The sequence below is a fragment of the Tenrec ecaudatus genome, chromosome 7 (assembly GCF_050624435.1).
Source record: "Tenrec ecaudatus isolate mTenEca1 chromosome 7, mTenEca1.hap1, whole genome shotgun sequence".
NCBI classification, from domain to species: domain Eukaryota; kingdom Metazoa; phylum Chordata; class Mammalia; order Afrosoricida; family Tenrecidae; genus Tenrec; species Tenrec ecaudatus.
This window is the reverse complement of record NC_134536.1, coordinates 152,184,562-152,209,631: the sequence shown is the minus strand read 5'-3', so window position 1 is coordinate 152,209,631 and position 25,070 is coordinate 152,184,562. Positions and strand designations below refer to the sequence as shown.

The following is a 25,070-nucleotide window of genomic DNA, read 5'->3' as shown; positions in this document are numbered from 1 at the left end:
AGATAGCTCCATGAATGCTTGTGTTCAAGGGAAATGCTTTGCTGTTTCTCTGGTCCTGTTGATTGTAGCTGACGAGATTGGAGAGGGTAAGGAGTGATGAACAGAGCAGAAAATACAGGTGGACTGTATAGACCCGGTAAGGCTGAAATGGCAGAAGAGGAAACGTGTAGGTTGTTTGAGGCTGAGATGGGGTGAGAAGAAAAGAGCAATGACTGTGTAGAAGGGCAGGTTGGGAAGGATTCTGAGGCTATCTGAAGAGTTAGTTAGACACAGATAGGCCTGGATATGAAGGAGGAGAGGTTGAAGTTTAAAAGAAACAGGGAAGATCATTGCTCCAGAAGGGTGGAATTCAGCAGCATGGTGTTGTAGTGGTAATATTTTATCAAATGCTATTTCATTTAGAAATCCTCTGAATTTAGAAATACTAAAGGTCATAAGCCCTTTAGAAGGCAGTTCAGTATTTCCATTTAAAAAGGTGTGTAATCTTTGGCTAGTTCCCAAGGGTATTCTGTATATTTTCCAGCAAGTGGGATGACATCAATCAGGTTTTAATGGCATAGTTGTTTCTGATATCAAAAGGTCATTGGATGCTCTTATATATTCCATTTAGAATGGGGAAATGAGTTCTGGTACATCGCAAAAAGCAAGGAAACTGCGCTGAAAGAGAAAGATTTTCAAGATATTATCAAATGGATAAACAAGCTAGAACAAAACATTTGGGTTTAGTATGCTCATGTTTGTTTAAAGGTAGTGGGAAGAAATATATATTCACATTTTTAATCTACCTATAGAAACTCTGGAAAGATACATGAGAACTAATATCATGTTAAATTCCTGAACCACATAATGAAAAACCATGTTGGTGTTGAGAAATATCAGGAAATTAGCAAAATGTGGTAGGAGAGAATAACTATATTCATCTATTTCAATAACGGTTTTTAAAAGCAGTAGAACATAGACTATAGATGGACCTTCTAACTAATCACATCCCAGGGCAGCGTAAGGAAGTGCCTTGATGTCTGAGAGGCCCTTGCCACGCAGTGGTGGTCTGTCACTAGAGAGGGCTGATTGCATTGTGTATTCTTATCATCTTGTGTCCCTGGGTGGTGCCAACAGTTAACATGCTCAGCCTCCAACTGATAAGTTGGAGAGGGTGAACTCCACACAAAGGTATCTTGGGAAAAAAAAACTATCCATCTACTTCCCAAACCACCCATTGAGAACCATAATGGAGCACGATTCCACCCTGACACGTGGGTTGCCGGGAATTGGAATCAACACAACTGCAGCTAGCTTACCTTGCCTTCAGGAAAAGATTTTGACTAGGTGGCAAATGACTAAACTTAATAAGATATATTCTTGAAAATTTCACTATCTTTCAACTTCTCACACGTGCAATAGACATTCTATTCTGCATGAGTTATGAGGCATGTTCTTTTTTAAATTCTGCTCTTCAAAAGTCTCAACATTTATAGCTTCTTTGTAGTATACGCGTGTATAAGCCGAGTTTTTCGGCACATTTTGAATGTAGTTTTTGTGATTAAAATTAGATGTCTTCGGCTGATAGTCTGGTCGGCTTATGCTCGAATTATATACAGTACCTTTTCATCTTTACTTTTCAGACAAGATAAGTGGGTGATTTCTTTGAAAGACTTTAGGAAAGTGAGCACCTTTAAAGGTTCTATTTTTCAATGTTCTTGCATTGCTGCATTAAATTTTGGGGTTTTACTATGCATTTTACATGATTCAGAGAGGACAATGGGGAGTGGATTGGTGGTAGGACATCACAGACCACTGTGATTTCAAACTCTTGGCAGGTACATCTCCATTCATGGATGCATTAACAGCCAGTGGAACAACCAACATACAGACATCTGTTACAGGAGTGACAGCCGGGAAAAGGAAATTTATTGACGACAGAAGAGACCAGCCTTTTGACAAGCGGTTGCGTTTCAGTGTGAGGCAAACAGAAAGTGCCTACAGATACAGAGATATTGTCGTCAGGAAGCAGGATGGTTTCACCCACATCTTGTTATCAACAAAATCATCCGAGAATAATTCACTAAATCCAGAGGTGAGATACCTTCCTTGGGGTGGTTTGTGTTAATATTTGGCCAAGCCCTGGTTGCCATTAGCTTGCGTGCTGCTGCTTGTCTGAGTTGGCACTCTTCCTTGTGCTCTTTCCAAATCTCCTTCAGCACTAGTTCACCCTATTTTCCAGAAGGCGGGCGCCAGAGGTGACGTTGGCCAGGCGTGTGACCAGGATGAGGTTGGGACGGTGTGCCATCTTCATCTTCGTGGGTCCACGTGGTCCCTGCTTCAGGCTATGATGGGAACTGTGTGTCTTTATCCTTTCACCTCCCAAGCCAGGCACTCTCACCCTGGGGGATGTGAGGGGTACCCCCACCCCAACGTCACCTAGAAAGTAGACATGTGCTTCTTTGTGGTTTCGTCAGAGTCTTGACAGGGTCTTTGTTCAGACAAACGATAGTATCCTAGTCCCTGGCCCCTTCAGCATACTTCATCATCGATTCTAGTCTTCAGCTACTCTTCAGCACAGTACCACAGTGACTTCACACGTGCACTGCTGGTTGTGCAAAATCCGCTCCAGTGATGTGAGGGAAGGTAGGGTGGGGGAGGGGGAGATCTGAAAATTTATTCTATGGAGTATTTGCAACCCATAGTATTTCAAAATTTTAAGTTCTAGTAATTGTGTATTTTCTACTTGTGAGCAGCTAGGTCACCTTTTTTTTTTAATTTCCCAAACAAGAAAAACAAACCTAGAGTGTGTCTGGCCAGAATCAAATTTAGCAAGCAAGCTCAGGGCTGGTCCCCAGTACCGTTTTGAACTGTACCATCTCTTTGCCTCCCTGCTGAGTTGGTTATTTTTAAATGCTTCATAGAGATCATTTTGAAATTGTCCTTTGTCCTTCTAAAATTACCCCTCCTTGGTCATGTGCTTGTATTTAATGTACTTATGCCCTAAGCCATTTTGATTTATGCCCTCAGTGTAGTGAACTGGTTAAAAAACATTAAAAATAGGAGCTGAACTGGATTTCCTTGGACTGGTTGAATGTGCCACCTGCTGTCCAAACTGTGTAATGGTTAGTGAGCAGTAACTTACGCTATCTCTTAAGAAACTCAAAAACTATTGAATAGTAAGGTGACTGAGACTCACGTGTCTTTCAAATTATACTACATTTATAACAAGTTAGGTAATTATACTTTGACCCTCATGTCCCAATCTCTGGCTACCCAAAAAGAAAAAGAACTTGCTAATGATGTTCAAGGGAGACAACATTATCACTCCCTAAGTGTATTTTCATGGATCCAGATTATCCAGTAATAAAGTACTTACAGATCCTCAATTAAAAATATTCTTTACCACTTTAACTTCTGGTGGCTTTCAGGTGATGAAGGAGGTCCAGAGTGCGCTGAACACAGCTGCTGCTGACGACAGCAAGCTGGTGCTGCTCAGTGCTGTGGGCAGCGTCTTCTGTTGCGGGCTGGACTTTATTTATTTTATACGGCGCTTAACAGATGATAGAAAAAGAGAAAGCACTAAGATGGCAGAAGCTATCAGGTATGTAAAATCAGTATTAATGTGGGCTGTGGGGGGTTTCGTGCTCCCCAAGTAGGGCAGGCATAATAGGCCTAGCAAGCCTTGGGGTAGGGGTTAGGGGAATCCACCTTCCACTGAGAGACCTAGGAGCAAGATTAATGATATCATCTGTCTTTCCCATGGTCATGACATAAAATCCTATTTGCCTTGGGCTAATAACTGCCTACACAAATATACAGATTTATTGTTAGGATTTCTCAGTGAATGTTCTAATGATTGTAATACACAACATTGTATAATGAGAGACTCTATTGTCTCTGCTGTGCATTGACTCTATGTCTTCAACCCTTAAAGAGTACCCCTTCCAAAAAAATACAAGGCGGCTTCCAAAAGCTGATAGAAAAATTCCATTATCCTTTTTTACCATTTTTCAATGAATTTTGAAGCCTCCTTGTACAATAACATTTGTTTAATTCAAATTGGTTAGTCTTTACAACACACTAGCTCTATAATAACATCACATGAAAAAATATTTTTAATATAAGCAGTGTATATTCTGGCCCAAGTTGCCTTAACTTTCAGCTACTCAGAAAGCTAGATAATAAAGAATATAAAATGAAGGTTCTGCTTTTCTTACACCTCAAGCTATTCCTTAAATATTTTCATATGTGTGTATACATATATGTAAGCTTATTACTTATTTTGTTAAATGCAACTATACAATATTTCACAATTTACATTTTTACTTAACAATAAGACTTTTCAGCATTTTCCTTTTTGCTATTAAATTCACGTTTTTTCGGTTCTTTCATAACAGACCAAAAACTTTTGGGGTGGGGGTGGGGGACAACTCTCTTGAGAACTGGTTAACTCCCTGTAAGCATGAGTAAGATGAATTTCATTTAAAGGGAATGAAACCTAGTAGTCACCAACCAAAAAGATCATTTCTTTTTTTCCTTTTTTTTTGTTCGTTTGTTTTTCAAAAAGACCATTTCATCCTCCACTCACCTTCCTAAATCTTCCTATTTTGACCCCTAAAAATCCTTTGTTTGTTTTTGTAACTTGAAAGATAAACTGAAAAATGGCAATAATGTTGGTTGAACTTCTTCAGCATCTCCAGGTACTTGGGGATTGAAAATAAGCCTCTTTAGTAGTAAACAGTAGGAGCAGGGGTGGTTCTGGATGTTTTGATGGGTCTGGATGAGATAGGCACATGTATTTTGAATGACCTCCCAAGATGGTTCTGATGGCATAGACCCAAATAACTTACGTGGTGTGGTGACTTAAGATCCCACACCTCTCATAGCATTTACACATGTTTTTATTTATCACGGGCTTTTTGTTTAATAAGTGTTGTTTCTAGTTTTATAAGTAATTTCACCAACACTTGACTCAGTTTATTGAACTGTTGTGCCTTGAATGTTGCTGTCACACTGCAAGCTGTGTCACTGGTATTTTAAATACCAACAGGTTCACCCAAAGTGAACAGGTTTCAGTGGAACTTCTAGGCTAAGACAAACAACAAAGAAGAAATAAGTTGTCCATTTATGAGAAAATATCCACTCAAAACCTATGAATGACAAACAACCATTGTCAGATATAGTACCAGAAAATGAGTGCCCTAGATTGGAATGCCCTGAAAATAACAACTGGCAAGAGCTGCCTCCTCAACGTAGAGTTGACCATAGTGACAAAAAAGACCTTCTTTTGCTAATGGAGCATGACCCAAAATGAGAAGGAGCAGCTGTAAACATCCATTGATAATCAGAACATGAATGTACTGAGTATGACTGGGAAATTGGATGGTTATCAAAAAAGAAATGGAATACATAAACATAGCTATCCTAGGCATTAGTGAGCTGATGCTGATATTGGCCATTCTGAATCCGAGGTTAATATTGTATTCTATGCTAGGAATGACAAATTGAAGAGCAATGGTGTTGTTGGATTCATCTTCAAAAAAGAACATTTCAAGATCTAGCTGGAAAGAAAATGTTGTCTGTGGTAAGACATCTCCCACTACAAGGAAATTCAATTAATACAACTAGTATTCGCCTTTACCCACCAACCATTAAAGCAGATGATAAATTAAACTTGCTGGCAAAGGATATTGAAAGTACCTTAGGAAGAAGTCCAGCCAGAGTGCTCTTTAGAAGCAAGAATGGCAAGACTTGGTCTCGTGTACATTGGACATGTCGAGAGAAAGCAGGCCCCGGAAAAGGACATTATGCTTGGTAGAGTGGAGGGGCAGCTAAAAAGAGGAAGACCCGTGACCAGATGGATTGCCACAGTGGCTGCATCAGTGGACTCAAACAGAAGAACAGTTGTGAGGCTGATGGCAAAGAACCAGGCACTGTGTCACTCTGTTGTTTATAGGGTGGGCAGCTGTGAGGCAGAACCAACTTAGAGCCACCTAACCACCCACCAGCAGCTTCCATCTGAAATTGATCAAGCATGGTGTCAAAATGCATTGATCATTACTGGCTATAGGGAAGCAAATGTTGGAAAGTATGACCTTGGTGATAAGAAGAGAGCTGGAGAGCCCATGAAGAAGTTTTGTAAGACCAACAGCTTCTTCCTGGCAAATGCTTTGTTTAACAACATAAACAGCTCTTACCAGACGGAATTGAATTGACTACATCTTCAGGAAGAACCGACAGAGAAGCTAAATATTAATAGCCAAAATAAGGGCAGCGGAAAATACAGAATGATGCAGGGAGCATTAAAAACAATGGAAGGAATGTACAAAATAACTGTTTCAAAAAGAACTAGTTGATATTCAACAATTTGAAGAGGTAGGATATGATCAAGCACCAGTGATACTGAATGAAGAAGTCAACGCTACTCTCTGAAAGAAATTGCCAAAAGATAATGCTCTAAAAATTGGAATGGGTGCAAATATGACTGGAAGAGTCCAGTCAGTTGGCCAGATAGCTGCCTTCCAATTTTTTTGACATCAATGAGTCAGTGCTGCTTCAGCTTGTTGAAACTTTTCCATGAATGTTTTTTTAAAAGAAAAGTGACCCAACAGGATGCATAAATATTAAAGTAATGTTAAAAATAACAAATGCATGTAAAATTTTGCTGAAGGCAATTCAACAACAGTTGCAGCAACATATTAACAAGGCGCTTCCAGTCTGAAGAGGACATGACATGAGTGATATCATTGTTGATGTCAAGTAGATCTTGGTTGAAAGCTGAGAATACCAGAAAAAAAATGATTGTGTCTTAATGACTATGAAAAGCCACTCAACTGTGTATAGATCATGGCAAACTGTGGATTATATTACGAAGAATGTAAATTCCGGAACACGTAATTGTATTCATGTGGAACTTGTTCATGGATTTGTGCAGAAAAGTGGAATACTGCATGGTTTAACCTCAGAAGAGCTATGCATCGGGATTGCATCCTTTCGTAATACTTTTTCAGTCTATATGCTGAGCAAATAATCCAAGCTGAAATACGTGAACTAAAATGCTGCATCAGAATTGAAGAAAGGCTAATTAACCTACTATGTGCAAATGCACAACTTTGCTTGCTGAAAGGAGGATTTGAAGCACTTGCTGATGAAGATCAAGGACTGGAACATTCAAAGTGGGTTGCAACTCAATAAAAAAAAAATTCCCACAACTTGACCAATAGGAACCATCGTGATAAATGGAGGGAAAAAATTAAATTGTCAAGGATTTCATCTTGCTTGGATCTGCAATCAATGCTCATGGAAACATCAGTCAAAAAATTTTAAAAAATATATTGAATTAGGCTAATCTACTACACCAAGACCTCCTTAACGTGTTGAAGAATGAGGATGCCACTTTGAAGACTAAGCTGCACCTTACCCAAGCCATGGTATTTTTAATCGCCTCTTAGGCATGTGAAAATGGGGAAATGAATGAGGAAGGTTGCAAAAGCATTGATGCACTTGAGTCACAGTATTGGAGAATCATATTGAAAGTACTATGGCCTGATGGAAGAACACACAGATCTATCTTGGAAGAAGTACAGCCAGAATGTTTCCTAGAAACAACGATGGTGAGACTTGGCCTCATGTCGTTCAGACATATTGTCAAGAGAGACCACGCCCTGGAAGAGGATATCATCTGCTTGGTGAAGGAGAAAGTCAGTGAAAATGAGAAATACCTTCAAGGAGGCAGAGTGGCACAGTGACTGCAAAATAGATTCCAACATGGATGGCGTGGGCCTGGGTAGTGCTTTATTCCGTTGTACATAGGACTACTGTGAGCTGAAACACTTGGACACCTAACAGCAACAACCAAGTGATTTAAAGTCTGTGGTAGACTCTAAATGGGACCTTTTTGGTATTTGAAACTTGATGAGTGTACAAATCCCATGAAAGATTCGCTGCACATCTAAACAATTTATAAACCTTCCTAATTCTTAACTCATCTTATCCTTTCAGAATGAATTACATAAACTTAATTTTCTTTTCTCAGACACAAGCCATCTAACTTCATGAAGTGATATTTTCTATTATTATCTCACTGGACTTATAAAGTTGTGCTTTAGGGTAAATTTGCTATAATAAGAAAATAAAATTTATTAGCCACTGCTTCCTAAGTCTTAGCTTAGCTTTCTCTAGCTGATTTTCCCCAGTTGGATGCCCCCTTTTTTTAACAGCTTTATTGCCATATAAATCACATATAATACAATTCAATAATTCAATCACATCAAGAAGAGTTACAGTCATTACCACCATCAGTTTTAGAACATTTTCTTCATTCTTTTTTTTTAAATAAATCATTTTATTGGGGTCTCTTACAGCTCTTATAACAATCCATACATCAATTGTATCAAGCACATTTGTACTTACATTGCCGTCATTTTCAAAACATTTTCTTTCTACTTGAGCCCTTGGTATCAGCCGCTCTTTTTCCCTGCCCCCCTCCCGCCTCCTTTTGTGAACCCTTGGTAAATTATAAATTATTATTTTCATATCTTACACCATCCACTGTCTCCCTTCACCCATGTTTCTATTGTTCCTCCCCCTCACACTCCCTCATGGTATCACTACTTCCATTACTGTGACTGAGGGGTTTATCTGGGATCTCACTTCTGTTTCTTAACCCTGGTTTTGTCTGTTCCTTCATTGTTGACTTGCCTTAGGCAATAGGTGATAAGACTTTATATTGGGGGTTGTGGGTAGGGGTGGGGTAGAAAAAGCCAAGGCAAGATAAAGCAAGAGAGATTTAGAGATACTGTAGAGACCTTATAGGACAGGATAGACGCCCCGTGAGTTCCCAAGACAGTTACTATTTACAGGAGTAGAAAGCTCATCTTTTTTCTGTTGGAATTTTAAGTAACTTTAAATGTTGATTTTTTACCAGGTCTGTATTCGCATCTCTCTCCCCAGGTCACACTTCAAAATGTTGAGTTGGAATTCTAGGGAAGAGAGAGACCGTGCTGTAGGAAACCCACGTATTTCTCTTTAAATGAGTACATCTGTGTCAATTGTGATTTAATTTGTTCTTAATTATGGCAGGATCAGAAATAGAACTAGTAATACAAAATTCATTTAGCCTTTGCTTGTGTTTATTTGCATTTAATTTTATATGTTTAAGATTGGCTTATAGCATTAAATTAGATAAATACATGAACAATGGGCTCCATAAAGTTCGTAGAAAACGGAATTTTGAAGCTCCCTCTATACGCATATATCTAATTTAATATATATGCATTTTCTGGGTTACATTAACATTGTGCTTTCATATCAGTATTCCTGAAACATTGTTACAAGTAACTATTCCAATAAATGTCCATATGAAGAGCAGAAAAAATGGAGATTAAGTTAACTATTAGATGGTCAAAAACTAGTGTGATTAAGTGTTCTTGGACTTGGTACAGAATGATCAGTTTGCAGATCACAACAAAATCATTTCAGTTTCGAAGCATGCTATTTTTGACACTTGTAGGAACCAGTAGCTGCTGCGTTGTATCTGGAGAGGGAGCGGCTCCTCTCCATGCTCCACCCTGATCGAGCGAGGCAGAGCATCCCCGGAAAAGGCTAGGCGATTTAGAGGGTGAACAGAGGGTGCAGGCAGAAAGCCCGAACTTGAGCGCTGTTTTCACTTGGTCTTATTCTTTACTTTCAGAAAGAGGGGGAACCCAGCTGAGAGATGCCAGCTTCTTAAAATGTGGGTACTTGTTGGCTGGTTTTACCCAAACAGTTCCTAGACTGTTATCGTTAGGTGATTTCTCAAAGGTTTTGGTGATATTTGTGAATTTTAAAATAGCCTTCAAAAGATGGCACAGATAAATAAGGAATGTGGTCATTAGCTAAGAAGCATGGGTAGCAGTACTCAGCAAATCCTAGAGAAGCCCCCAAAGAAGGGAATCCCGAGCTCCCCGGAACCTAGCGAAACCGCATACAAGCGAAGTGCACTGAACTTCTTTTCCTTGCAATGAGTGTTCAGCCACGCTGCTCTAATGTTCCTGTTCCTGACCCCCCTTCACCACTGCCCAATGGCCCGATCCATTTCAGAGCACTCCCCCTGCCCTTGCATGAGCCAGATCCATCCCAGGTCCCATTCAATTCGCCCTTACCCGGGTTGCCTCGGGGAGCCCTGCATGGATAGCGCACCATGTGGGCAGCTTGGCACAGACATCCTCACTAACCAAGCAAAAGTTCTTCCCCAGCCCCCTTTCACTCGCTTATTCCTCAGAGCCTTTCCCCCAAGGCCGTTCACCCTCCCCCATGCTGGGCATGCAGCTTCACACCGTCAAAGAAGCAGGAATGCACACTCAAACTGGGGTTGATAACCACTCTGCATTTCATATCTATTTATTTTCATCTCTATTCCTGTATGACTCATTCGTCTCCTTTTCTGCATGACCCCACACCCCTGTTGACATGTGCATCTCTCATGCAGACACAGGCCAGCCATATGCACCCAGACCAGGCTTTTCACCGAAGCCAGGTTTCTCTCCCCTGGCCCCCGAGAGCACAGACTCGCCTACGCTCACACTGCCATAGCAGCAGAACTCCATGTCCGCACCCATAGCAGTTCACTGCCATCACGCTATGCCGACTCCTCTCGACCCCAAAAGGCAGCCCCTGTAGGAGTCCAAGACTATAAATCTTTATCAGAGTAGAAAGCCCCATCTTTCTCCCAGTGGAGCAGTTGGTGGTTTTGAACTCCAGGACCTTATAGTTAGCAGCCCAACTCACAACCACCATGCCACCAGTGCTCCAGCCAAGCCAAGCCCCTCCCTCTTTTTTTTACTCCTTATATATTCTGCACATACAAGTATCGTCCTCCCCTTCTCACTTTTTCCGTCCCCGTCTCTTTTCTCTATCTTTCTCTATTCTAATTGAACTCTACATCTTCAAACACACACACACACACAGATATGGGGGTGGTGTGGGGGGGAGGGGGAGGGCAAAGAAAAACCAGAATCCCCCACTTCCCCAAAGCTATGTATTACAATTTTTTTACAAAACAACCTTATCACTGTCAAAGTAATCTCCATTACACTTAATAAATACATTTGTCAAATCTGTGACTCCATTCTTGGAAACATTTTTCAAACTCATCTGTTTGGATGGCTGACAGCACGTTCCTCATTTTTTTTCCTTCCCCTCTTCTCCATCGTCAAATTGCTGCCCTTTCATATCCGTCTTTATGTGCAGAAACAAAAAAGAAGTCGCACGGAGCAAGGTCAGGTGAGTCATTGTGTGGAGCAAGAGAGGCATGCTTTTTTGCCAAAAACTGGCATGCTGAGATGGCTGCATGAGCAGGTGCATTGTTGTGGCAAAACCAGTCCCCCATCTGCCACAAATCAGGCCTTCTTTGTAGCACACTGCTACGCAGTCTTTACAGAACCTCTAAATGGTAGAAAGCTTTATTAACAGCCTGACCTGGAAGAACAAACTCCCCCTCTCATCAAAAAAACAAATGAGCATCATCTTTGATTTCACTTCACAAGCTCTTTTGGGGCGAGGTGACGATGGCATTTCCCACTGGCTTGATTGATGTTTGTTTTCGGGGTCGTAAAAATAGCACCATGTCTCAGCTCCAGTAACAAAATTCTGGGTCACTTTGGAACTGTTCTTTCAAAGCACAGTATGTTTCCACTCGAAGCTCTTTTCCTGATGGTTCAGAACCTGAGGCACAAATTTCACAGCAGCCTTTCTTATTCCCGAATCTGCCGTTAAAATTCACGGAACCCAGCTCCAGCCCAAATAACTTCCCCCTCTCTTCAGTGGTCCATCATCAGTCCTCGGACTTGGAGCCCAAGTGCACGGATTTGGTTGACATTTTTGTCAGTTTGGGAAGTTGACGGACATCCAGAAAAAGGTTTGTCATCAATCGACATTTCACCTTTTTTGAAACAAGAAAACCACTCGTACACGAGTTTTTCCCATACTGCTGTCCTGGTAAGCTGTGTTCAACATCACAACAGTTTCTGCAGCATTTTTCCCGGAGGAAGAAACAAAATTTCACAGCCACATGCTGTTCTCTTAAATTAGCCATCACAAAAATGAGGTTTGAGCGAAATTGCTTTTATGAAAAGAAAAAAAATTCATTGTGACCAGAGAGAACCTTCCCAGGAATCACCACTGGGTGCACGAACTAGTGAATTGCTTGATGCTCGCGAAGTGGGAAAACGTGTACTACAAAGAGCTCCACCCAACAGAGCTTTTCTTCACCAAGAGTTGCTCCGTGGTGCCACAGAAACAGCTGTATACCTAAAATTTCAAGAAGGCAAACTCAAACAAAAATCACCCGAACCCACTGGAGTACACACTGTAAAAGATGCCCTGCAACTACCAGAAACAGAATTCAGAAGAATGATTTTTTAAGTTCCTTCAGGAAACGTGGGCAACACTCAGAACGACAGAACAAATTGTAAAACAAAAACCTCATACCAAAAAGAACTCTGGAAAATAAACAATGATAACGGAATTAGACAGCATGATTAAAGACCAGAAAAAAAGGAAAATCACATCCGTGAGCTCAAAGATACAAGATGGGATTTTTGTTTAACCAAACAGAGTACCATTTCCATGAAAATATTTGGTGGTCGAGTCGCGAGCGGGCAGGCAGGAGACCGTTCGGCGGCACGGACACAGCCTAAAGAGGAAAAAGCAGGTTGCTCCAGAAAAGCCCATCAAGAAGCAGAACACCGTGGAGACTTCCAGAGCCCTGTCGTCCCAAGCAGAGCAGCAGCCGAGACGATAACATGTTCCAGATTGGGAAAATGCGGTATGTCAGTGTTCGGGACTTCAAAGGGAAAGTCCTAATTGATATTAGAGAATATTGGATGGACCAAGAAGGTGAAATGAAACCAGGAAGAAAAGGTATTTCTTTAAACCCCGAGCAGTGGAGCCAGCTGAAGGAGCAGATTTCTGACATTGATGACGCAGTGAGAAAACTGTAAGGCCCGAGCCATGCCCCCTGTGCCGTTCTCCTCGTCGTCGTTTTAACCTGTCTTTTACATGGGCGTTTCTTCCCTACCTGGTGTTTTCCAAGCTGTTGTATATTTGGATTGCAAAACAATTTGTAAGATGAATACTTTCTTTTTTAGTGTGCATTATTAAAAATGTTCTGAGTGAAGTGAAGCTCATTGTCAACTTTATTAAGGGGATTGCTTGTGCCCACACCACCTAGTGTGAAATAAAGTCAAATGACACACACACACAAAAAGAAAATATTTGGTGGTCTTTGTTTTTAAAGATTAATTTCTTGGGGAAGCATGTGCAATAATGCCATCTGCTCACTTATAAAAATACGGCAAGACCTGTCCTCTGAAAAACGAAGGACTCTTCTCTGGCGGCCCAAGTTGGTTAGTTCATACCCTGCTCAACCACAGCCCGTGGTTTTAGATGCTATTTTTATTCACATTCAGTGCATAGAAGTAGATGTACAGTCTGTCTTTAATGTCAGCAAAATATAAAATTGACTTTTAGGGAGAACTTTCTGATTCCAAGAGATTTCTCCAGCATGTTAAATTCCAAGCTCTGCTTTTACAATAGCTGTTTTGAATGCCTGGTGGCATAGTGGGGTACATGTTGGGCTGCTAAAGGCAAAGTCAGCAGTTCAAAACCGCCAGCCACTCCCAGAGAGAAAGATAAGGTTCTCTGCTTTTATAAAAAGTTGCTGCCTCAGAAACCCACAGAAGCAAACCCTAGCTGTGAGTTGGAATGGATTCAGTGGCAGGGGCATTGTGTTTTGAGATTGAAAGTGCAGTATTTGTTTTGGTTTGCTTTGATTTATATATATACAGACTTAACAGTCGGATGAAAAGCATATTACAAGAAATGTTTAATTTTTTATATGTTTACCTATAGAATAATTTTTGTTATTTTGTTTTTATTGTTATCCTAAGTTGGCTAATTTTATGTTAACCAACCACCCCATCAGTGATATCCACATGTTTCCACTAAAGTGGAGCTGTTCTAAGACCCTCGGGGGACGTAGTTGGAAAACATCTGTTTCATGTCCTGGAGATAGATGACTTCAGCAGTTACCTTGTCCAGAATAGTCAGTAACTGAGGCAGGAAATGTTTTCTATCATGGATCATTGACCCAGAATTCTCAAAAGGCAGCAGAACTGAAGCCGTTTAATGTACCCTGTCTGAACTTATTTCAGGGGTCTTTTTAAAAGGCTGCCTGATTGGCTTTGTGTCATTAAACCCCAGTGTGATCTTTCTAACAATGCCTTGGGGCTTTCTCATTTAGAAAGTCTTTGTGTTACTCATTCATTTAAATGAGTTAATTCTCCTTCAGTGAAAAGATTCTAAACCGGCAGGGTAGCAAAGCTAGGGAGCTAAGTCGTCAAGGGTCTGTAGGGGGCCTTTGAGAATGTGGCTGGAACTCCGTTTCCTACTTCTCTCTCTCTCTCTCCTGCCCCCTCTGTTCATCACACAAGCACCTTACCGCCACACCTCGCTAATATGCCTCTATCCAGAACAAACATGACGGCAGAATACCACTCTGTCATAATGGGGTCCTGGAGACTTAACTAAGATGTCAAAGCGTGACTTTTAAGAGAAGGTCAGAACAGGTTGATCTACTTTTAAACTGCTTAATATAGAGCACATCTAGACTTAAGTTCAGGGCTGAAAGCAGGTTAAGTTCAGAATCCCATGTATATGAAAAGCAAACTATTTCATCTCTAATTCTGAGCTGGAATTTATTTCGCTGTATGCTCTGTCTTCCTGTCCATTGTGGTAAAACATGACAAGAATCCTCCTCAATATAAAATTCAATTTGGGTAGAGAGAGAGAGACACATTCCAACTTGCCCCAAATCAAGAATCTGCCCGATCCTAAAACACATCGGCAGAGGGCATTGACTCAGGGTGTGAAAGCAGTCCTCTCCTTGCTCTTTTACCTTTGAGATCCCACATCATCCAAGGGAGCAGGATGTCAGGGGCATCTCAGGTCTACCCTAACGTGGTGGGCCACTTGCCTCCTCATCCCTTAGGTTAGTTTCAGTAAACTAGGGAAGGTCTCTGGTTTCTGAAGTATCAGTGAGATGCCCAACATCACACAACAAGCCCAACCCGCGGTTTCTGACCCTGCGCTGTTCTCAGGATGCACTGTGCTACATTTTCTCTGGGGTAGCTTCTTGATTGTTCAGAGGAAACCCAGTATGTTTACTGGGACTGGTGTTAAATCCCAAAAGCCAACACGCTAAGGTGAAAGCCAACTTTGGCTGTAATTTAACCATCATGTTCACATTTCCCAAAGACAGTTGAGCCACAGCCTACATGGTACATGGTGCCCAGGTAATACTTAAGCCTTTATAACATGCAAAAAACAAAATTGTGGTTTACATTTCCTAGCAGAAGATCTTAGCTAAACCCCAACCCTTACTGGTTTCCAGAGTTTGCATCTTACTAAACGGAATTATAAGATGGGATAGTTTTCTGCTACTCAAAATATATAATGTTGTGAGTAATTCCTCATTTATGCTTTATTTTAGAAACTTCGTGAATACTTTTATTCAGTTTAAGAAGCCTATTATTGTAGCAGTAAATGGCCCAGCTATTGGACTAGGAGCATCTATCTTGCCACTTTGTGATGTGGTCTGGGCTAATGAAAAAGCCTGGTTTCAAACACCCTATACCACCTTCGGACAGAGTCCAGATGGCTGCTCTACTCTGATGTTTCCCAAGATTATGGGAGGAGCATCTGTGAGTACCTTTTTGAAAAACACTCATTCTGGAGACCTTCCTGAAGAAATACAAATATGTAGTGTCATCTTGTGAGACCTTCCCATGCACTTGAAATTTGTCTTTGTGTGTTTACTTATATTCTTGATTTAAATGTAGAAGCATTGTGTATTTTGATTCATAGGCTGTTTATTGACATTTTGCATTATTTCCTGGAAGAGAACCTCATTCAGTGAGGAGTATATCTTTGTATAACTAACTGATGTTTGATATTATTATATACAGTTTAAAACTCAAAACAGTTTGCATTGGAACGGTAACCTAAAAGCTGCGCTTTAAACTGTTGAATCTATGTATAATAATAGTTGTGTTTGTACTGTAGCTTATGATTAATCAATCAGTTACACATATTTCATTCCTGGTTCATTGAAATATAACAAGTGGTAGTGTCATGGGTTGGAAAGCAAACACTACAATTTTTCCGTAAGTTTGGTGGCTGGGAAATGTATTTAATAACTGGCTCCTCCTGAAGAGAGAGAAGTCGATGTTGGTTTACATAGAGGAAGAAATGCAAGGGCACCATGGGTCTGACAGCTCTAACAGCCGTGAGGGGCTCTGTGGTGCACACGAGTAGGCCATACTTATCCCACAGAGTCATGACATGGCTAGGGTTTCTTTTGTCCACCAGCCATTGGATATCAGCTGCCCAGGAAGGGCATGTGCCCATGGACAAAGAGGCTTTGGGCAGCTGAGGTCAACCTCAAAGAGATCGACAGCTGATCAGCACCTGGGAAGCCAAATCACCCTCGAATAGGTCTGGGCAGTACGTCTCTGTGTCCAACACAGTCTGCCTCTTGTGCCAGGAGATCTGCCTCTTCGCAGCCATTTATGTAAAGGAGCTCCCCAGGACCCTTTCTTGCTCAGGGGAAAGCTAAAGGTAATTGGCCAGTTAGGAGTGGCAATTACCACTGGTAACTAAAACCATAGCTAGAAATATGATGGAAAAGTAATATTTACATCCTCTCATTACTTGGTGGGGCGGGGGGAATAGTAACTTAATGGAGAAACCTGACACATTTCACCTTATGGAGTGATAAAAGTTAGTGAGAGAAGACTTACTGGCCTCTGGTGTGCTTGGATGGGGTGCACTGAGAACAGTGTCACTCCTGTGCTCTCCATGCAGAAAATCCATTGCCACATTCAAGATATGAGAAACCAAAGCCCAACTGGGGAGAATTCTAAAAATGATTGATCAGGTCATAACAGACAAAAAGGAAGGACTGGAAAACAGTCGCAGATGTGTGAGGACTAAAGAGAGCTACAACGCAGGGACCTAATTCAGAAGAATGTTTATGCTGCAAGGAAACTGGGAAACGTAGGGTCCAACCTGTAGGTTAGTGTATGATTTTCTGGTTTTGATTATTGTAAGTAATGGGGAGAGCTGATTGAAGGGGTTACGGGAACACTGTACAACTTGGACAGTTTTTCTGTAAATCTCCACTAAATTTGGCGCCACTCCTGTGTAGCATGCAATTAATATACAGTGATTGTAAGGTGATAGTTGGAAGCAAAGAAAAACCAGGGGTGGGAAACATACCCTTGGTTATAGGAACACACCAGAGATAGCATGATGGAATTTTGTAAGACTAACGATGTAGTCGTTGCATATACCTCTGTCAACAACATGAAGAGCAACTACAAGAGGGCTTCCAAAAGCTCGTGGGAAAATTCCATTATGTTTTAATTCTAGTTTACATATGAACCTCACTGGTGGAAATACAGAAGAATCAAACCAATAGATGGAAAGATCAGTGTCATCAGAACAGCTCCAAGGGCTGACTGTGGAGCAGAACAAAGTTTGTTCATTTGCAATTTCGAGTTGAAGCTGAGAAAAACTTAAAGAAGTCCATCAGGGCCAAAATGTGATGTTGAATATATCCTACTTGACTATAGAGATCATTTCACGAATAAATTTGACCATTGACCACTAAGACTGAAGACCAGAGGAGGTGTGGGCTGACATAAAGAGCACCACACACGAAGAAAGCAAAAAAAGACAGGGAAAAAGAAAAGACCAAAATAGATGTCACAAGAGACCGAAACCTGCTCTTGAACATAGGGAAACTAACGCATCCAGAAGAAATGACCAGTGACCAGAGCTGAACAGGATATTTCAAAGAGCAACATGAGAAGACAGTGTAAAGTTAGTGCACTAAAATGCACAAAGACCTGGAATTAGAAAACCAAAGCAAAGAACATGCTTAGCTTTTTCCAAGTTTAATAATGAAACATTTAAGCCTCAAGTTGAAATATTAAATGGTTGTATGAACAAAATATTGAATAATGCAGGACTCCTCTAAAGAATGTGTGACAAATACACAACCAGTGTATAAAGAGAATGTAAGAGGAAATCCAAGCTACACTGAAGATGTTAATGAAAAACAAAACACTCCAGGAGTTGAAAGTATATCGTTTGAAATGTTTCAACAGACTGTTGCAGCACTTGGGGCGTTCACTTGGCTGTGCCAGAAAACCTGGCCACCTCACTGGAAAGAGATTCATCTCTGTGCCCGTTCCAGAGAGGACCGAACAGAATTTGGAAACTATTGAATCATAGCATTAAAACCATACTGTTTGGTAAAATCTTACCAGAGAATTAATGAATGGTTGCAGCAACATTTCAATTGGGGATTGCCAGGAATCCAAACTAGAGTCAGAAGAAAAGGAACGAAGGTTATCATTGATAATGTCATTATGGATCTGAAAGCAGAAAATACCAGAAAGATGATGTGTTTGGCTGGGGTTTTCTAGAGAAACAAAAACAGTAGCATGTATAAGACCAAAAAATGTATCAAGGAAGACATTTGTATCAAGATAGTGGCCCATACAGCCATAGAGCAGTAACTCCAGTCCCCTTCCTGTCCACCCAATTGCTGTAAGACAGTGGTCAGATACACCGCTTGCCTCCATCTTTATGATCTGTTTCTGTAGAACTCTACTCTCAGTATCAAATGTGTTAGACTATATTATATTACATCTATTTATACACATTCATGTATGTGTGCATGTTATATTATGTGTGTATATAGAGACACATAACAAAAAAACAATATCTATATATGATGTATAGGGAATTTATATCAAGAGATTAATCCACGTAGACTCAGCCTGGTTCAGTTCTGTGGGTCACATATTAAGCTAGATACCCTTCCCAATTCACACAGTTGCCAGCACTGGGAGACCCTGAAGCCGGAAGATGTCAATGGAGGTGAAATTGAGTGAATTTAGTATTCAAAAATTAACTCATAATATTTGCTTGTGTTAGATAGAATATGCAGGGACCATATTTTTTATGCTGAATTCTGGATCTTAAGAAATTATGGATGATGTTAGGAAGAAGGAGATTCCCAGAAGGAATAATTGCTCTCCTGTTGAACCTAGAACATAGACCAGATGGCAGTTCTTCAGACAAATTAAAAGGGATACTGTGTGGTTTAAAAGCAGGAAAGCTGTGCATCAGAGTTTATGATTTGACCATGCTTACTCAATATGCATACTGTGCAAGTAATCCAAGGAGATGGACTAGATGAAGAAGAATGTGACATCAGGAATGGAGCAAGATTCAGTAACAGCCTGCAGTATACAGACATTCTTGGTGGGGGGGGGTGGAGGGCTTGAAGCATTTACTGATGAAATTCAGACTACAGCCTTCGGTTTTGATGTGATGCACTTCAACATTAAAATAACGAAAATTCACACAAATGGACCAATAAACAATATTGTGATTAACAATTAAAATATTGTACATTGGGCACATCTGCAAAGGACCTCCTTAAAGTGTTAAAAGATCAAAGATGTCACTTTGTTTCGGCAACAGTATGCATGATTCAAGCCATGGTATTTTCATTCACCTCATGTGCATGTAAGCTGAACATTGAATAAGGATGACAGAAGAGGAACCAATACCTTTGAATTTGTATAAGTGAAGAGTATTCACTACACCATGGGAAAACATGGCTGCATAGCAGGAGGCTCTGTAAAACCCTGTTAAACAAAACTTGTTTTAAAAAGAAGACTCAAGAACCTGAGTTCTAAACTTCCCTGGAAGAATAGAAACCTACAGCAATTACAGCTTGACATTTCATAGGGAGAACCATGACAAAGAGGACCCTAAAAGCCAAGGATTCTGTGCTGCCCAATGTCCCAACAGGATGCCTGCAGAGCTGTCCCTCGCCTAACACTCTGGACCTCAGCAGATGAGAGGAGGAAAGGTGAGCTGACATAAAGCATCCACACCTGTCCTGGCACTAGCCAAAAAGAAGAACAGCACTACTCCTTCTCCCAGCAATACTTGTGGCTAAGTCCACGTTGGGAAGGAATGACCTCAGGCAGGAAAATTCACAGGTTCCCTACACCCAGTGGTTGAAAGAATCACAACCCACTCACTGCATTCCAGGCAGACAGGAGAGATTGAAATCAGCTGCGGACTGGCTCTCAGTGACCAGCAGGAACTCTCAGTACTGGCTGTGGCAGTACTTACCTGGTATGCCAAGAGGCCAAGCCAGTTGCTAAGCAAGTGAAAGATTAGATGAATCTGCATCTAAGGGAAATTAGCTTATTTTCTTCAGACTCAGGATTCAAAGAGATAGCCTGCCTCTCAGATCACAGAGGGGATATATTTAAAGAGACCCTGGGTCCTGCTCTGAGATACCAGATCAGTGAATACTACTGGGACAGGCGAACAGGCAGTATCTTAACTATTCTCTTCTTTCACCGTTTGTATATCCGTTGTCTTGATCATTGGCTCATACTTCTAAAAAACTTAGAGGCTGACCTCAAGACCAGGACCCTGACAGAGGCAGTATTAACTGTTCCTAGCCTTCAACTCCATTTTAGGGTAGCCGAAGTGCCAACCAATCTCGCCACCCTTGACTCTTCAAGATCTGCAACAGGTGCTTTCGGGGGAGTGTTGATTTCAGAGACAAATATACAAACAACCTCATGTCTTGAAAGCAGCAGCCAATCTCTGACCTGTGAAAACAAGAAAAAAAATATGGCAACATTGAGCGGCGTACACACAGATGTTGTAAACACAGGAGATCTTGGACGAGGAGAAAGCTTTAGATCTTCCCATGAGGGCGTTTAAGAGAATGAGCTTCTGCTGCTTTAAATAAAGGAAGGAAATTTTTGACAGGGGAAGAAAAAAAATCAGGAAAGCACTGCAAGAACAATCTGATCACACAAATGAGAAAGTGGTAATATGTCAAGACTCCCAACTGGAAATCCAAGAGGCAAACACTAAGATATTAGAACATGATAATATTTTGAAAGAATGAAACAACTTTTTGAACAGTAGAAAAATGATTCTGTGATCTGAAAGACAAATCTCTCAAGACAAAAATACAAGAACAGCAAACTGTTAAAGATAATAATAAAGCCTAAGGATTCTATAGGACACTACAAAAAGAAACAACTTAAGTTTTATATACCTCCCCAAACAGAAAGAACAAAAATTAACCATAGAGAAAGCGTTTAGAACATCCCTAACATTAAGACAGAACAGAAAATAACTTACAAGGAGCCCAGAGAACCCCAAACAAAATGGATCCCATAGTAAAATCATGGTAGAACTTAATAACATCAAAGGAAACACTCCTGAGAGCAACATGGGGCGGAAAAAAATCACTCACCTAGAAAGGTGAACAAATATGAATGAGCTCAAATTTCCCCATGGAAACCAAAGACAATAACTGTCTTAAACTTGGAAAAACAAGCAAAACAGATGAGCCACCAAAAGAATGCTAAACGCTTAATAACATTTTAAATAAAACAATAAAATCCCATTAAACGGCAAGATAAAAACAAAAAAGCAAAGAAAAAATTGATGAGAAAATTCATGAACACAAAGAAAGATAATTATGAAAAAGAAACTTAGCAGCTCCCCCCAAAAATGACAGCAATAAAGTCATAACTACCAATGCCGATCTTGAATACCAATGGATTAAGTTCACCAGCTAAGAGAAACTATCACAGTGGATGCAAAAACTCAAACCATTAATATTCTCCTTTCCAAAACACACGTGACATAGAAGGACAAAAACAGACTAAAAATCAAAGGATGCGCAGGAGATTGAGCTAATGGTAGTCAAAAGAAAGCATGATTAGCAATGTTAATTTATGATAAAATAAACATCAAAGTAGAAGCCATCATGAGAGACAAAGATGGTCTTCATATAATGATGAAAGCCATAATACACAGCCATAATGAAAATCGATGAACACAATGAAAATAACCTGTGAAAGCAATCCAGGTTCATTAATCAAACTCAAAGAATTGAAGAGAGAAATGGACCATGATAGAATAATATTGCCATCAAATCAATTCTGACTCACAGCTACCCTATAGGACGTAGTAAAACTGTCCCTGTGGGTTTCTAAGACTGCAACTCTTTATGGAAGTATAACGCCTCATCGCCCGTGGAACTGCTGGTGGTTTCAAACTAAAGACTTTGGGGTCAGCAGCCCCATGAATAACCCTGTCACCAAGGGATCCTCCAATAATGTTGTTATTAGGTGCCATTGAGTGAGTTCCAACCCCGAGTCAGATAAAGCACTGCTAGATCCTGTGCCGGCCTCACAGTTGTTCTCATGCGTGAGCCCATAGACATAGCCAGAATATCAATCCACCTTACTGAAGACCTTCCTGGTTTTCGCTGCTCCACTATTTTACCAAGCATGCTCTCACTCTTCAGGGACTCGTTTCTACTGACAGCATGTCCAGATGTCTTACCCTCCTTCCCTCTAAAAAGCATTCTGGCGGTACTTCTTTCACGACAGCGTTGTTTGTTCTTTCGGCAAACCATGGCACTTTTAATATTCTTCACCAGCACTATAATTCAAATGTATCCATTCTTTGGTCTTACTAGGAGACTCTAATCACTTTCAAGCAAAGACAGGCCAAATAGAAAGAAAGTCCACAAAAATAAAGAACTAAACAACATAATTAACACACTTCACCCAACAGCACAACAATACACATTTTTTCCAGCACACATAGAACTTACTCGAGAGCAGATCATCTATTAGGCCATAAAGTAAGTATGAATAAATTTAAATTTCAGATACTGTAAGTCATCTTTTCAGATCACAGTGCTCAGAAATTGGAGATCAATAATAGGATGATAAATCGATTACATGGAAATCAAACACTTTAAAAAAGCACTGCGTAATTTTGGAGATACAAAGAGGACATTTTAAAAATTCCTTCAAACAAATAAGAATAAAAAGTGCATCATACCAAAATCTCTGGGCACAGCAAAAGCCATATCAGGGAATTTCATAGCAATAAATGCACACATCAAAAAGGAAGAAAGAATTAATATAAGCTCCTTAACACAGCAAGACAAACAATTTGGGCAAGACCCTCAGACTTTAGAAAAGAAATAATAAGCCTTATGGCAGAAATAAATGAATCAAAGGCTCTTTCAAAAGGATTCAAGTGATGTAACACTGGCAACCATAACAGGAAAAGGAGAACATTTCAAATGAGAAACAAAGTGGGCAATACCACAGCAGAACCAACTAAAATAAAAAGAGCATTAAGAAAAATTATATTTAACAAATTTGAAAAAATTAACAGATTTCTAGAAACACATTATCTACCTAAATTAACACAGTCCGGTTTAGAAAAGAGAGTTGCTGGTGGCATACTTAGGTGTTGGACTGCTCACCACAAGGTCAGCACTTTAAATCACTAGCAACTCTGTGGGAGGGAAGATGGAGCATTCTACTCCTGTTACGAGTTTGGGTCTGTGAAACTCACAGGGGCATTTTTACCCTGCCTTATAGGGTCACTATGAGTCAGCATCAACTTACTGGCAGTAAGTTTGTTTTTTTGGTTTAGTGAAGAAAATCGTAGTAGACCTATAACACAAGAAGAAATAAATCTAATCATTTGAAAACACGCAACACCAGAAAGTCCAGAACCAATTGGTTGTACTGGGGAATTCTACCAGTTATTTAGAGAAAAGTTGACACCAATCCTACACAAAATATTTCAGAATATAACAAAGGGTAATATATTACCTGACTCACTTTATATAGCAAGTATAAGCCAGGCAAAGACATCACCAGAATTGAAAAGGATAAAGCAGGGGTCCTCAAACTTCTTAAACAGGGGGCCAGTTCACTGTCCCTCAGACCTGTTGGAGGGCTGGAATATAGTTGTTTAAAAAAAAAAAACTATGAACAAATTCCTATGCACACTTCACATATCTTATTTTGAAGTAAAAACCAAAATGGGGCAAAAACATCTGGCAAGCCGGATAGATGTCCTTGGCAGGTGCAATTTGAGGACCCCTGGGATAGGCCAATATTTCTTATGGACATGGATGTGAAAATCTCTAACATAATTCTAGCCAACTGAATTCAACAAAACAATTTTTTAAAGTAATACATCATGGTCAAGTAGAATTTCTACCAGATATGCAAGGATGTTTCAATATTAGAAAAATAGTGTAATCACCATATAAATAAAAGAACCGTATGATTATATCAATCAACGCAGAAAAGGAATTCAATAAAACTAAGCCGTCTTGATAAAAACAGGAATAGAAGGGAAATCTTTTAACATAATAAAGGCCATACATGCAAACCAGTGGCTAGCATCTCACTCAGTGGAGGGAAATTGAAGGCTTTCCCCTCTCCAAACGGGAACTAGACAGTTGCTTTTTAGAGCCATTCTTCACTTGATCTTAGCCAAAAGGCCGAGAAGCGATAGAGCCATTCTTATTTAACATAAACAACGATGAGATACCACGTATACTAACAATCTTAGCAAAAATGTTTCAATGGGAAGATGTGGAGAGATCACACATCACTGGTGGGATGCAGAATGGTACAGCCACTGTGGAAAGCAGTGTTGGCACTTCCTTAGACAAATGCCAGTAGAGAGGTCATATGCTCCTGCGATCTCCCTACTCAGCACAGACCCCCAAGAAATAGATGAGAAGACACTCTCAAATATACACTCGCCTATGTTTATTGCAACAATTTCTATAACAGAAAAAAAGATGCAAACAACCAACAGCCTTGTTTATAGAGGGATGGATAATTAAACTGGTGCCTATGCAAAGTGGGATTTCATACATGCCTGAAAAACAGTGTAAGACAGTGAGTGGCGAGACTGTCAGACACCTCATGACATGGAATAGATTGGATGACATTATGCTTAGCAAAGTTGGTTAATCTCATAGAGATAGATATTTTACGTCACCAGTCATAGATTGACTATAATACGTGTTCATGCTTGCATACTACTGGAGTGTGTTGAATATGCTGTCACTCTTCAGCTATTTAGGAGTCCTGGAG

The 25,070-nt window shown here is 40.3% G+C and overlaps 1 protein-coding gene across 2 annotated transcripts in view; it reads left to right on the top strand.

The window, feature by feature from the left end:
* The window catches only part of CDYL (chromodomain Y like), a 218,975-nt gene that overhangs the window by 175,385 nt on the left and 18,520 nt on the right, over positions 1 to 25,070 (top strand). The window contains exons 3-5 of one of the 2 annotated variants that reach the window (XM_075555251.1): positions 1,884 to 2,074; positions 3,411 to 3,583; positions 15,512 to 15,722. In XM_075555251.1, coding sequence (XP_075411366.1) covers positions 1,884 to 2,074; positions 3,411 to 3,583; positions 15,512 to 15,722 — 575 coding nt within the window. Of the gene's footprint in view, positions 1 to 1,817; positions 2,075 to 3,410; positions 3,584 to 15,511; positions 15,723 to 25,070 lie in introns of both variants that reach the window. The other variant, XM_075555250.1, reaches the window with a different exon arrangement.